At 39.6% G+C, this 14,905-nt stretch overlaps 1 protein-coding gene across 1 annotated transcript; it reads left to right on the top strand.

Annotated features, from left to right (window-relative positions):
• The first annotated feature begins 5,077 nt into the window (after positions 1-5,077).
• LOC307171570 (uncharacterized protein) lies at positions 5,078-14,686 on the top strand. The gene is made up of 4 exons (XM_079893284.1): positions 5,078-5,723; positions 10,216-10,384; positions 11,435-11,638; positions 12,044-14,686. Exons 1-4 carry the CDS (start codon positions 5,493-5,495, stop codon positions 14,383-14,385), a joined length of 2,946 nt encoding a protein of 981 aa, XP_079749410.1. The 5' UTR covers positions 5,078-5,492; the 3' UTR covers positions 14,386-14,686.
• Positions 14,687-14,905: the final 219 nt, after the last annotated feature.

Here is a 14,905-nt window from a genome sequence, read left to right as displayed (position 1 = left end):
GTGAACCTCACTCCCCTGATCTCAAGAGGTGCACTAGCAACTGACACTAGAGACTATGGTTCAAAGCATGGCTGGACTGGCCATTGGGCATACCGGGCATTTTCCCGGTGGGCCGACGTGCTTTTTGGGCCGATACATCTCATACTCATACATACTTTTTATTATTATTGTTTTTTATTTTTTAACGGCCCATAAAATTTGTACATCGGCGGCCCATTCGTTTTGTTTTGTTTTGCTTAATTGGCGGCGCTGGGTTTGTGCCGGTGTAATGCATTGGTCAAAAAAAGTCAGTGTTAGTTTTTTTTCTTTCTGACAGACCAGCCCATGAAGCACGTAGATCAGCGGCCCATTGGCTCTTTTCTTGATTGACACTTGGGCTGGCCCAATCACAACTTTAAACGAGTGAGCGAGCGTGCAGCAGTGTCAGTGTGTATCTGTCAAAATAGTCAGCGAGATGGAGAAGAAACGCAAGGAATGTGCAGAGAAATAGCGTGAAAAAATAGAAACAGGTCCTTAAAGCAGACACTGTAAACTGTGTCAAAATATGTTTTCTGACCTTCATCAGCTCCAGCGGCAGATGATGATAGTGAGGAGGATCAGGAGAGAGATGAGAAAGTGTAGAGCCTGCGGTAAGCAGAACTACTTTCAAAACACTTAGGCCATGTCATGAGTGTAGGAACCCATAACCCAGTTACAGATTATTTCCACATGACATCTGCATAGTTGACAATTCACTAGAAATTTAATGAGAGGCGTTTGTAAACCATGTTTTCCGCCAAAATAAAAGCTTGATGCAGTTTGCGTCAAAATAAAAGATCATGTGTTATCTCTTTCAAGTATAGAAATTGGTACAAAACTAATTATGAAAGTTTCCTTTATTTTTTAGTGCATTTGTTTTACAAAATATGGCTATTACTGTCATTGGATTAATATTATAACTATTATTATGTAGTAGGTGTAATGTAAATAGACACTGTAACTAAAAGAGGTTCGAATTTTTCTTTGTTTATTTTGCACACTGAATATGGGTTGGAGCTTTTAATTTTGAACTCTCAAAGTGCACCAGATTGATGAATTTAACATTAAAATGCACAAAAAAATTTCACGGGGGGGCATGCCCCCCAACCCCCCTAGAAGGACCGAGGTCCCACCACCATAGTTTTAACAAAAATCCTGTAAGAAACACTTGTATTGCTATGCCAATGCAGCTTATAGCTTGTTTCAGGATTCATCACTGTGTAGTATAGTTCAACTGTATTAATGTAAAATTTTTACTTATTTCATCTGTTAACTCTCACTCGTTCCTATACTCACTCATTACATGGCATTAGTGGTTTTAATGAATAGGAGTTGGTATGCATATAATTAAGGGCGTGCAAAGATGGGTGGTGTTTATGATCATATAGTGGGCCGGTCTGGGCCAAAATGCCCGGGCCGATTTTTTGTCCCAGTCCAGCCCTGGTTCGAAGCCCAAACACAGAGTGGGGCGAGTAGGACCTGAGGGGTTACATATATATATATAACAATGGAGGTCAATAGGCTTAAAATTTTGCATTTGACTTACTTTCTCTTTTAAGCACTATAGCACAACAACAGCTGGTTGACTTTTCCATTTGTTGACATGACATGGTTAGATTCAGATGGTAAATATATCAAGTTGGGTGTCCAGCTTAGAGATAATCACCATATTTATAATGAAATCATCATATTTAAAAATATGATATTAATCATATCATATGATAAAATATCATATTTATTTGTTACTACTCTAAAGCTTTATTAAATTATTATGGGACCTAATTCAATGCTTTCAGAATCTTTACTTTTAAAAAAAGAGAAATTTCTGTATTTTTAAAATGAACATATTTTAATGACAGTACAAACAAAAATGAATTATTTAAATAAACTAAAATAATAAACTTTGCTAAAGTGATTGGTTTGAACTTATTAAAAACATATTACTTTATCTAGTATTTTTATCAATGTGCCTTTTGCCCCATGCATGCTGGTGAGCTTTTACCATGTGTGCGGTAGATTTTTAAAGGTCCCGTTATATGCCCCTTTTCACAAAATGTAAAATAAGTCTCTGATGTCCCCAGAGTGTGTATGTGAAGTTTGAGCTCAAAATACCCAACAGATCATTTTTTACAGCATGTTTAAATTGACATTTTTTGGGGCTCAGAAAAACGAGCTGTTTCAGTGTGTGCCCTTTAAATGCAAATGAGCTGCTGCTGGACGACACAGCTTCATTAGCTCGCGCTCAGTCTGTCAGGAAAAATTCATCTCACGGAATGATGATAATATCAGAAACTCTCAGTAACGGCGTTCATTTCGAGTCGGACAATAATGCCTACAGAGTCAGAGTGCTGTATAGAGATGAAACAGGTATGGTTTAGTAGTTTAATTACGGTTATTATAACGTATTTGTCATCTGCTTGTAGGCTATGTATCCATTATTTATTAATAGCCTACAAGTCTGCTGTCTGAATGATGATTAAACATGTACTGATGAGTTTAATAAAGTTTATTGTACATCACACAAAAGATGAAGCGTCAGTTTTACTTCAGAAAATCACCATAAGAGCTGAGTAAACACAGTAGCCTAAGTTATAAGAAGTGCGCAAGTAGCCAGTAGAGTTGAGGGAGCATTTCTGTGGGCGGAGGTTAGTCAAGAAACGGTTCTAGTGACATCACTAAAGAAGGAAGTAGAGGGATGTAGTCCAAACGAGCCGTTTTTTGTAGTCAACTTCTGTTAAATAAAATATCTCGCTTGGCATTGAACTTTGAGCTTTATAATTTTACAGATATTATTTATGCTCTAACAGCAACATTACACACTAACTAAAGTTTGAAACATGGGATCACGCAGAACGGGACCTTTAAGATGTTTAAACAAACAAACAAACAAACCACTTTTATGATTTATTTTCACACAAATCTGCTGCTCCATCAATGTTCAATAAAAACATATATTTTTTCCTGCAATCATATAGCCTATATAATTATGTTCCAAAGGAGAAAGTTTTGGAATGACATGAGAGTGAGAAGATTATGACAGAATTTCCATTTTTAGATGAACTATCTCTTGTTTTGTTTTTTTGTGAGATGACTGAAGCCCGAACACAATGAGGTTAGTATGGTATTACAGGTTGCATAACTAGTGAAACAGAGTCCAAGCGCCTCAGAGTTTGGAACAAAAGCCACTTTTTTTCTTCTTCTTTTTTATTACTTACCCTAAGGCCCATCCTCATCATGCCCCGGCCCTTTCTCAATGAGGTCAGGGAGATACGAAAGAAACAGTGTATAATATTATGTGCCTGACATGAAACAACATGGTCAAGATAACAATAGAATTTTTGGGGTTAAACAAAACACCCCTCACTGGCTCAAATGTGTTGCCTATAATCTTACCTTGAAATTTCAAAGCAGGTTGAAAACAGGTGAAAAGTATAAATTTTGATAGATCTGACTTGAATGTGCTCACATCAGTGTAGCCTAATGTAGGCAAAATAGCTGATTTGTAATGATTTTATAAACAAAAGTAAATCTGTGGGAAAAGAGGATGGGAAAAAAGTTGAATGGAAGAGAATTGCTGGGGTTTGAGGTTTCACATTCAGTTCATGGTTTCAGCAGAAAGTTAGCCTATAAATAGTTAGTGTAGTTTTAATACAGAGTGATGAAAAAAGAAAGGAAGAGCTGGATGTAAAGAACCTTTTGTGTTATAGGCCTGTTTAATAAATAAATATTTCTTTTAAACTTCTTGGATAATAATACATTTTCGCAGTCAGATGAATTGGAATTGCAACTGTTTTACAAAAAACACAAACTGATTTTACATGGCTACATCAAATATATTTATTTGTTACAACTGTAAAGCTACGTATATTAAATTATTATGGGATCTCATTCAGTGTTTTCAGAATCTTTACTTTGTAAAATAATTTTGCTTCTGTATTTTTAAAATGAACATGTTAATGACAGTAATAGGCCTATTTCTTGAACAAAAATTAATTATTTTATCAAAATAAACCGAAAATAGTACAGACTTTGCTAAAGTGATTGTTTTGAACAAGTATTAAGTTAGACATTATTAAAAACATATTTTAGCTTGCCTAAGTAGGCCTATTTGTATCAATAATTTGTGCCTTTTGCACCACGCTGATGGTTTACACCATGTGTGGGATAAAAGGCCCACCTTGCCACCTCATACATTTATAAGATTTTTAAACAGAATTAACCACTTTTATGATTTATTTCCACAAAATATGTTGCTCCATCAAAGTTCAATAAAAACATAAATATTTTGTTCTGCAATCAAACCATATGGGAGTAGTGAAAAGCACATTTTTCTTAAGGTGTGCCTTTATGTACCCTGCCGAAGGAAGTGTTGTTTGTAAAGGCGAAGGTTGACGGCAGTCAGACACTGTCACCTGCTGGTTAGAAAGTCTTGGTTGTTTGTTTCTACAATGGACGCTCTCGTCGCATAGCAGCCGACAGGAGCTGCTATTTGAAACCAACCAAACCAAGCGGATATTTGATCATTTGGAAAAGTACACAAAGTAGGCTAATATACGTCACTAAAGTAACTGCATACTCGTTATAAATCACAATCTGGGTCATCGCTTGTTTTTCTTTATTTGCGTATTTGAAAGTGACCCCATAATTCAACTACTAGCAGAGAACGTGAAAATGTTTGAAATGATCGAATCTTTTCATGCACTGAATCATTTTTCGCTCATCTCTCGCTTGTGAAGCGCGCGAATGAATCTTTGAATTCAAACGATTCAAATTAAATCGAGTCATTGGGATGAATAAAAAAAAATCTGTACAACACAGAATTATGTTCAGTCCCTCAATTTAATAAATGAACTCAATCAAGTTTACATTTTTTGCGTGTAAATATTATTCAGAAGCCTATTAGCTGCTATATAATACAGTCTGAACATATCGTACCAACTACTAGAAGATTCACATTCCTCTTAAAAAAAAAACTAGTCAATTCTGTTCGAAAACTTCCCCGGCCAATCAGCAGCGAGATTTCACGTTCTAACTCCGCCCCATTCATACTCTTTTCTTTACAGCAGTGAGCTGTGTGCAAGACTGTCGCATATGATTCAATTCACATCATCTTCATCATCATCATCATCATCATCATGAACCGAATAGCTGACGTGATGATTGTAGTGCCTCAAAATGGTTAGGAGGGGATGGATTATTCTGGGTTGTAAATTAAGACCTTGAAAGTATGCCTTTGTTACATGTGCCTCCTAGCGAAAGTTGAGTTGCCTCCGTTCTGCATTTTCGTGAGCCGCAAAGATACATTGTTACGGACTCTGAATTTTAAGCGTCGGCTCTGGTGCTGCTCATGTCGCACAGCGCTCGCGCTGCATTGACAGTCGGTACTCTGGCTAGAGGCGGGCAGTGAGTGAGCTCTCCCCGTTCACCGGCGACCATAGTGAGTGTCTGCCTTGAAAACCGATTTTGCGCGCACAATGGCCGGACGCCGCGGTTGTGTGAATTCGCTATGGTCAGGGAGCGATCGGGTTCGCATCGGAGAGCGGCTGAAAGCCACTCTGGCCGGCATAATGGAGCTGGACCTTCTTAGAGGACGACAGCTGGAGATGGTGGATGCGGTACTGGACGTGAATGAAGCGCCCGCTCACCAGGGGGAAGGACTGGAAAGCGCCGCCGAGGATGGTGCCGCAACCTCCCGCAGGCAACAGGTCAGTGGGGACGTGGGAAAATACCACAGGAATATAATGTTCCTTGTAATTGTAACTTTGATCTCGTCGTCGAGGTGGAACCCTGCTGGTGGCACCTGCTAAACGTTTTGGTGACACTGGCATCCAGTGGAGCTCAGGTTGCATGAGCAGTGCACCTATACAGGACGCTGCTGCTGACTGTTTACATTTCAGAATTGTAGGCTACACACCTTTTTCTTCAACGTGTCAAGGTTGAGTTGGAGTGCATAGCTATTTTAGGCCACTGCACTACACACAATGCATGTTGATTGAGCCTTTGAAAAATACAAAATGCCTCTTAGTGGAGTCATGTGGGGGACAGCAGGGTAAGCTGTGTCATTTTTAATTTGTCTTACAGGCAAGGAGAAATGAAAAAATATGTCTTATTATATGTTTGTTATCAAATGTAGTCAGAAAGCATCTATAAAAATATAGAAATATGACTTCTTGGGGGGAAAAGGTAGTTGCCCCATGTTGGGGGTAAGTTGAATCAATATGTTTTACACAACTAAATTACTAATAAATTTATCTCATTCCTTTTTTCAAACTTTTTATTTAAATGTTTTCTCTCATTCCAGTGGTATATTTTTGCAGAAACCAGCCAGAGAAAAATGCTTAAAGGGATAGTTCACCCCAAAATGAATATTCTGTCATTAATTACGTCTTCGGAACACAACTATTTGGGCTATTTTAACTGATGTCTTTACTACCTATCTGGGCCTTGAAAGTAGTCGTTGCATTTCTGTCTATGGAGGGGTCAGAGAGCTCTCGGATTTCATCAAAAATATCTCATTTGTGTTGCAGAGATGAACAAAAGGCTTACGGGTTTGGAACGACTAGTAATTAATGACAGAATTTTCATTTTTGGGTGAACTAATCCTTTAATATTCCGAATTTTTCATTTTAATTCAATACCGATAATTCTTTATATTTGAAAGCCGATAACCGATATATTGTCAGATAAATCTAAATCTAAATTTTTGTATAATTTTTGAGAGCCTGATTACAAAAACAAAAGTCTCACCATCAAAAGCCATGTCCCAAGTACACAATTCTAATGTTCTCATTATAATTTTATGTAGCCTATACAGCCTAAATGACAGCACATGTTGCACTTAACTGTATTTTCCTTTTTTTGAAGTGGTTCCAATCATATTTTGTGAGTAATTAAAAACCATTGTGGCATCTGAAGTGTCTCAGCTGATGGAAATAATTCATTATTTTTCTGCTTTAATATATCGGCCAAATATCTGATACTGATATGGTGGCAGATATATCGTGTATCCCTAAATTCAACACGTTTTTAACATTTTGCAGTTGTATTTGTAGTTTTAAGTAATGGTAATATGTTTCCACAATTTCCCATTTTGGGAAAACTGCTTTATTCAATAATGAAATAATTTGGATACATTTTTAAAATGTTTTTATATGTTGGCAATTCACCAACATACATGATATATTTTTAGATCTGTATAAATTTGCTTTGATGTTAAATTAATTTCACCTGTCTTGTAAAAAAATTACTTTGGCATGCAAATTAAGAGATTTTGTTTTTTTGCATAAAAATGCTTTTTCATTTTTTCATGTGCATCTCTCAAAAGTAGGCAGCTGTATAGGAAGGGCTCTTTCTAATTTATATGGTCATGTGACAAATAATGCACTGTATTGTAGATTAAGAGGGTGGCACAATTTACCCAATGACATCAATCTCCTATTAATCTACACATACTGTCTGTATGTTGGACAGACAAAATGTTTTACTAACAAAATGTTGATTTTTGTCATGGTGATGAGGCAGGGCTCTTGACCAGGTATGAAGGACACATAACAGGTGCTGTTTAGGTATGTGCTTGTGTAATGGGAGAAGGAGGGAAGTGTATGTGAGAGTTGACAATAGAAGCACCATTGTGGGTTTTTATATAATGGACAGTGGGGCAGTGTGCAAGTGAACTCAAGTGAAGCCAAAAATTTGAAATACATTTAATAGTGGCAATTAACTCATACATCTCTCACATTTCTCATATCCCTCATTTATTATAGGGCATTTATATAATTATCCGGGATCTCCAAGATCAAAGTGATGTGATTAAGAGCATTTTCTTTCATGGCATACAAAATTGTTTTCGCAATTTCAAAAGGCTTTTAAAGGACACTTACAAGTAGTCATTCAGTCTAGCAAAATGTGCAGATGAGAAACAGCAATATGTATCATGAGACAAAAGTGTGAGTCATCATCGGGCGATGTTGTTGCCTCTCCACCTACGTAACTTCCATTTGCATAAACACCACATGGAAAAATGTTTCTGTTGTCGGCGTCACAGATATCACCTCTCCTCTGATACCCGCTGAGGGAGAGAGAGGATGGACGGAAATGGACAGAGAAATGGAGAACGGGGGTGTACCATGCAGAGCAACTGATATGTTAACCCCTCACTAGGATGGACTGCTGCGCAATGGCTGAATGCAGTATCTGATTTCATAGCTACTATGCATATAGTCTTTCATTTAACTGCCGTTGGTTTATTAGACTATTACAATATGATACGTTTTTCAGTCAAAGGTTTGATTGCTCATTCAGTGGCTGAAAAGCTGTCTTCCATCTTCCTCCCTCAAGACTCACCTTGTTATTATAATATGACGTTAAACCATTTTACTGTGTCAGTGTGGGAATTGAATGAGTAATTCCTCTGTCAATGGAGCTGATAGCCAGACTGGATATTCACCTCATTATTTCCATTATTTTATGTCCATTTGCATCATTAGCCTCATGAAATGCAGTTTCCATGTGCCAGAGCACTCCTTCGTGAATTGATCGGTAGCTGGAAAATGGCCAGTGCACCCCGGTGAGACCCATATCAGGTTCCCCTATTGAGCAAATGCTTCTTCCAAGCCCCTTCCCGGTGAAATGAAATAAATTGCAACTGTATACCACGATAATGCAGTATAGATTCTGTCTAGATGTGTGCATAGGTTTATGTGAACGAATTAGGGTCTAATTTATTTATGTTTTGTGATAGTCAAGTCAATGCATATCGTTTCAAGCAGTTTTGCTCTGCATTCGAAAAATTCAACTGAAGTACCACAGTGAGAAACAAGTGTTTGTTGTCCAATGCATGTGGAAGTGTCAATGCACGTGTTTGTTCATATTCCATCAGTAAAGAGAGAGTTAAAGTATTGCTGCTAAATCGGATGTGTGGGCGAGGAGAGGAGAAGGAGAGCGAGAAAGAGAAGGAGAGAGAGGGCAGGAAGAGAAGAGAGGCCTGACAGTTCTCTGAAGTGAAGTGGGGGAGGCAGTTATATCCAGGAGTGGTGGTGGTGGTTGGGAGGGGGGTCTCACATAAGAGATGCCTCCTAAATGCTGTTTGTCTCACTAGGCAACCCATCCCCCGTACTCTCTACTTTTCTTCAAAACTCTTCATTTTATCACTCTCTTTATGCTTTATGCTCCCCTCCATGAGTATTCAACCTTCACCCCCCCGCCTCCTCACTTTTACATCGTATGTTTTCCCTTCCATATATAGTTTTAGAGTCCGAGACAGTAATTGTGGGTAAACTGCTGGAGCAGAGATAAGCCTGGTCAAAGTCTGCCTTTCAATACCCATTATCCCCCCTTCCTTTCTCCTTTTCTTCTTTGTTTCATCATCTGTCTTTCTCCACTCTCTGCTTATTAACCTCCCTCCCCCAGCTTTTTTCATTTCGCCAATGCATCACCTGCATTGTCTGCGTAAAAGTCTGACAGAAGGTTGATCGGACTTAACAGGATATGCACAATAGTCACTTGGTTTGATGGGATTCCTTAGAAGTGAAGCAAGGGGAGATTCCTTGCGATGGGGGGAGGTTGGGGATCACAAACAGCTAAACCCAGTAAACACTTCATGCAGATAAGCGATTTAAAACTTCTGAGCAGAAGTGAACTTTAGCCAAAGCATTCCCTTGATTGTTCTCAGTTATTAGTCCTTTAAAATCCTCTCAGAAAAGCAGTCTTAGACATCATAAAGTTATATGATTTCTATGCTGGTATGAGTCTGGGTGATTTGGTCGGCCGAGACAAATTTTTGTTTACACCTGGTTAACATGCATCTCAAATGCATCTCCAGTGACCAGCTGTGATCATATTTCGAGGATAGGATCTCTGATTTCAGGACTACATGAATCATTCACTACGTCAGTGTTTTACAATTGATAAAGTGCAAAAAAATAAAGTTGCAATAGAATTGCACGTTATCTGTTTGTCACTATGTTTATATTAGGCATTGATGTTCAGTGATGTGTGCATGTTTATGTAGTACATATTCAATCAGATGGTTATTTCTATTAATACCATTCTGCTAAAACCTCTTTTTTATTGAAATAGTCAATTGACAATTGTATTAGCGTTTAGCCACAAGTACAATGTATGTTAATACCAGGTGTAAACGGGGTCTTTGTGTTATCACCGTATCTTGTAGTAACATGACCCCTCCATCTGTTTCAGAGCCTGTCCTCTGCAAACCCTGATCTGTCTTGCCTCGGCACTACAGGAGAGGGGATAAGCTCACGCTGGTCCACGTTGTCCTGGGACGTCCCGTCTGATCTGCTGTCTTCTCAAACCCCAGACTTCCCTGGCACTACACCGCTTGACTGCGACTCTAGACCCAGCTCAGGTGCTGATTCTCTAAGTTCCTCAATAATAAACCTTTGTCGTTTTGTAAAGAGCACTTCAAAATATTTTTGTCTGGATACTTGGACCTTAGGGCCTCTGAAATATCTTGCGCTGAGGTGCTTTTCTAAAGCTGTTTATATTCACTGAGAGTGAATTGTGTGATTAATCATTGTTCCACAGTATTGTTTCCCTTTTTAGTATTTGGCATTTGGAGCATTATATAATTATTTAGTCACAGCTGGCTATTCTTGGTGTTGTATGTTATTCAGCACAGCAGTGCTCGTCAAAACCTGGATGAAGAGATGTTAAACCTTAAATTATTACAATTTAAAATAACTTTTCTATTTTAATATATTCAAAAATGTAATTTATTTCTGTGATTGGTTAAGTGAATTTTCAGCATCATTACTCCAGTCGTCAGTGCCACATGATCGTTTAGAAATTTTCTAATATTCTGATTTGGTGCTCAAGAAACATTTCTTATTTCCAGGATTCTTTGATGAATAGAACATTCAAAAGAACAGCATTTATCTGAAAAGTCAAGTGCATCCTTTCTGAATTAAAATACCAAAAAAAAAGTACTGATCCTAAACTTTTGAATGGTAGAGTATATAAAAAATACTGTTCAGCTCTTCTTAGAAATACAAAGTGCTTACAGCAAAACACCAATTATAGCAAACTTTGATAAAAAAGATAAACTTTGTAGAGATTCATCAGTCAGTGAAACTATGTGAAATGTCTAAATCAAAAGCAGTCATCCTTTAAACCATCCCTGAAGAATGAGCCCTGCATGAAATTGTAACACATTTCACACAAGCGTATGACTCATAGCTTGGATGGCTTGGGGCTCTTTTTGAAACAAATGATTCAGTGTTGACCTCTTAACTTCAATATGACACACAGTTTCTGAGTTTTTGGGAGTTCTCTTTTTACTTTGGCAAACATTAACCTTAGCTTTTTATGGCAATCCCATCATTTATATCATGTGTCACCCCTGAAGCACTTCTCCCCCTAACACTCTTAACTTCATCTATCATTCTCTTGTCCACAGGTTTTTACTCGGTCAGTGGAAGTTCTCTGTCAGACTCTTGTTACTCTGTATCCAGCGAGGCGGCTCCTGGAGGGTCAGTGAGAGTCAGCCGTAGGCCTCGCTCACTGGATCATAGTGCCAATCATTGGAGGGAGGCTGAATCTCTTAGTACAGAATGTCCTGGGGGCACAGTGGAGAAACAAGAAAGGAGGCCCTTTTCGACTGGTATGATCGATCTTAAATCTGTGCTATAAGAGGTCTTTCAAAAATCAAAAGATTTGCCTATTTATATAAGCAAGATTTGTTAAAAATACTTACACAGGATGATAATGTTTGTTGTACATTTAAGGTAATTTAAATATTATAAATCATACTGTAACAAATTAATCCTATATAACAGTAATAAGCATTTAATGAGAATAGGAATTCAAAACAAAAGGACAACAAAAAAGTAAAATGCCCAATTATTATTTATAGTATATACGCATATATAGATAATGTATATACATAGGTTCTTTTTGTAATAATTTGGTGTTTTTTATGCTTCTAATTAAAATAAGTAGATAATTTATTGTATACTAAATAAGGAGAATGTAAATAATAATATTTTTTTTTATTCTTTATGAACAGGGGATCTTGAGCTCAATAGCCTCATGGTCCTGACAGACCTTTGTTCCAGTTTGGGAGGGTTTCACCCAGGCTCTCTTCTGCCTTCTTCCAACTCCAGTCCACAGATTCAGCTGGATCCAAAATTTTGCTCTGACCTAGTTTCTCGGAAGACAAAAGAGGTGTACCCTTACCCTAGTCCACTCCATGCTGTGGCCCTCCAGAGCCCCCTGTTCACGACCTGCCAGGAACCTTCCCCCACCCGCCTCTCGCCCAGTCCAGAGAATGAGCAGCCTGTGGAGCCAGGGCTTGATCAACCTCCTGTGAAGCCCCCAGCCTCTCCTTCCTTTACTCAGCTGGAGAAATACATCAACAGATTAGTCCATCAGCATCACTGCAGGGTGGCCGCTGAAACCTCCAGTCGTGGACCCCAAATAAACATTGCAGGTTATGAGGGACTCCACCCAAGAAGTGCTTCCTCCTCCAGCCTGTCGGGAGGTAGTGCGACTCCTTGTAAGTCTATCCTGGGCAATTCAGCGAGAGTCAGCCTCAGCAGTATTGGTAAAAATGCAAGTCGCAATTCCATCAACCTCGGAAACTTGCCCTCCGTGACAGGGGAGGATTTCAACATCAGCTTCCACTTGAATCTGAATTTGAACCTAAATCCGAACCTGAACAAGACTTTGAGTTTTGATGCTAAAAAGTTGAAAGAAGAGGTCTCAGGATCATGTGGGCATCTCTCCGCCAACTTAGTCACTCCAACTGCTTCCCCTTCCTCTTCGACTTCCACCATCACCAGCACTCCAAACTGGAGTAGGAGACCAAGGATCTCCACCTGCCCTTCCTCAGTGAACCATCGTGGGTCTCTGGAGATAACTGGAAAGACCTTTAGTCCAGTGGGATTCTCCAAATCTCTAGACTGGAGTGGAGCCTCAAGGGAAGAGGCAGAGGGTTGTCCTCCTGTCAAAGCTTCAGAAAGCCCTCCCAAAATGAATGAGGACTCTGCAGTTGTATGTGAGATCTCTCGTGTATCTGGACTGCCAAGATCTGTAGTGCTTGGTTTGATGGAGGAGGGGGTGGAGTTGGATACAGAATGTTTTAGGAACGAACGAGAAAGAGGTGTAGGTTCTGCTTCTCCAAGTAACGTTTCTACACTGCACTCTTCCCGGTCTTCATTTCACCACCCCTTTGGATTAGAACGAACTAATCTGACACCACCATCAAATGCCTGGACAGGTGCAGGCACAGGACAGGATTACATATCTCAACAGCATCGCCTACAAGTTTCCCACTCGGATTGCCATTCGGCAATGACATCGCAGTCAGGTAGCCCTCATTCGGACAATTCTGGACCCACGCCTACTCGTTCTTCTCCCATCCTACCTTTCCCACATAATCAATCAGATCCCGCCTCATCTCCAGGCTCTTCCCACACCAGAGTCCACTCCCCTCCTCGGCTACTTTCAAATTCACCCTTCACTCCTGCCCAGCTGTCAGTATTTCGGCGTGACTCCCCATCTCAGTGCTCTCTTCCACGCTTTCATCCATGTAGTTCCCCACTGGAGGGTCCCATTCGACCTCGTGGAGGGTCCCTCAGGCAGAATGCAGGGGCTGGATGGAGGCCTCAAGATAGAGGCTGGAGGAGGAGTGGGGATGGAGAGAGGCTCTACCAGGGCAAACATGCCTCCAGAGAACTCATCCGTGCATCCACGGTGAGTAGCTATTCGGGCAGAGACTACGGCACCGGATGGGAGGATGAAATGAGCACTCAAACACCTAAAAAGGGTGGAAAGTTTTGGAAGGGGTTTGAAACACGATTTTGGGGAAGAGAGGAGGAGGAGGATGACGAGAGAGATGAGAGAGCTGGAGGGTTTGGTTGGAGGCACACCTCGTTGAAAGAAACATCGTCCAGTAGGCAAGATCAAAGAGGGAACAACTCGAAAAAGAAAGGAACAAGTTGGGACAGTCGGAGTTCCAGCCTCCGGTTGTCCAGACGAGCATTATTTCGAAGTGAGTCTCAGGGAATTCTCGATCCACATTCTCAGAAACGAGAAAGCAATCAGTGGCGTTCCTCGTTTGAGATCAGCCGTGCAGGACGAGGCTCTGAACGTGCTCGCAATCTGGTGCGAAAGGAGGAGAAACATCATTCTTCAACCGCCAGTCTTTTCCATCTCTCTCGATCCCAGAGCCTGGAGGGAAGCAGTCACTCCCTTTCTCCTCTTTCGTCTCCATCCCTCTCACCCTCGCCACCCCCATCAGCTCCCCTCACTCGTTCCAGATCGTTCCGCGACCTTGGAAGGAAAGTGTTTGGCTCTATGAGGTCCCTCAGTTTCAATAAAAATCACAAGTCAAAAAAGAAAGATTAGTGAGAACATTTCAAAATGGGAGAAAACAGGCTGCCAACTTTTCCAAACTAACGATTTACTCTCATTCTGCTCGTTTAGAATCTGCATGCCATGCTGTGTTGTGGTCTGTGCACTAGTGGTGCTGGTGTTGTTTTTACTATGAACATATTATACTTAAAGTACATTAAAGTATATACTGACCAAATACAAAAATATGTTGTTTAAACTCATGCTCAGGACTTTGAAAAAAATATGAAATAATTTGAAAAGATTGTTAAAGTGCTGAAACATGATGAAATATCAATAAAAGTATTTCAAATTTAACATGATCCTTATTGATTTGCTTGGCAATGACTGCATAGGCTGCTGCTGCTGAGTGAAGAGTTCTGTGGTACAATAGGATTAAATCTCACAAACAAAACTCTGCTGCCATAGACTTATAATAAATGTCTTACAGCATTTCCCTAATCATATTAGTATAATCCATTAACAATCTAACAACAGCTTGTTTGAGTAATCAATTTCAAATGGCAAATAAATT

The sequence above is a fragment of the Squalius cephalus genome (genome assembly GCF_949319135.1).
Source record: "Squalius cephalus genome assembly, chromosome: 14".
Taxonomy (NCBI): Eukaryota; Metazoa; Chordata; class Actinopteri; order Cypriniformes; family Leuciscidae; genus Squalius; species Squalius cephalus.
The sequence above is the reverse complement of the archived record's forward strand: the minus strand, read 5'-3'. Positions and strand labels throughout refer to the sequence as shown.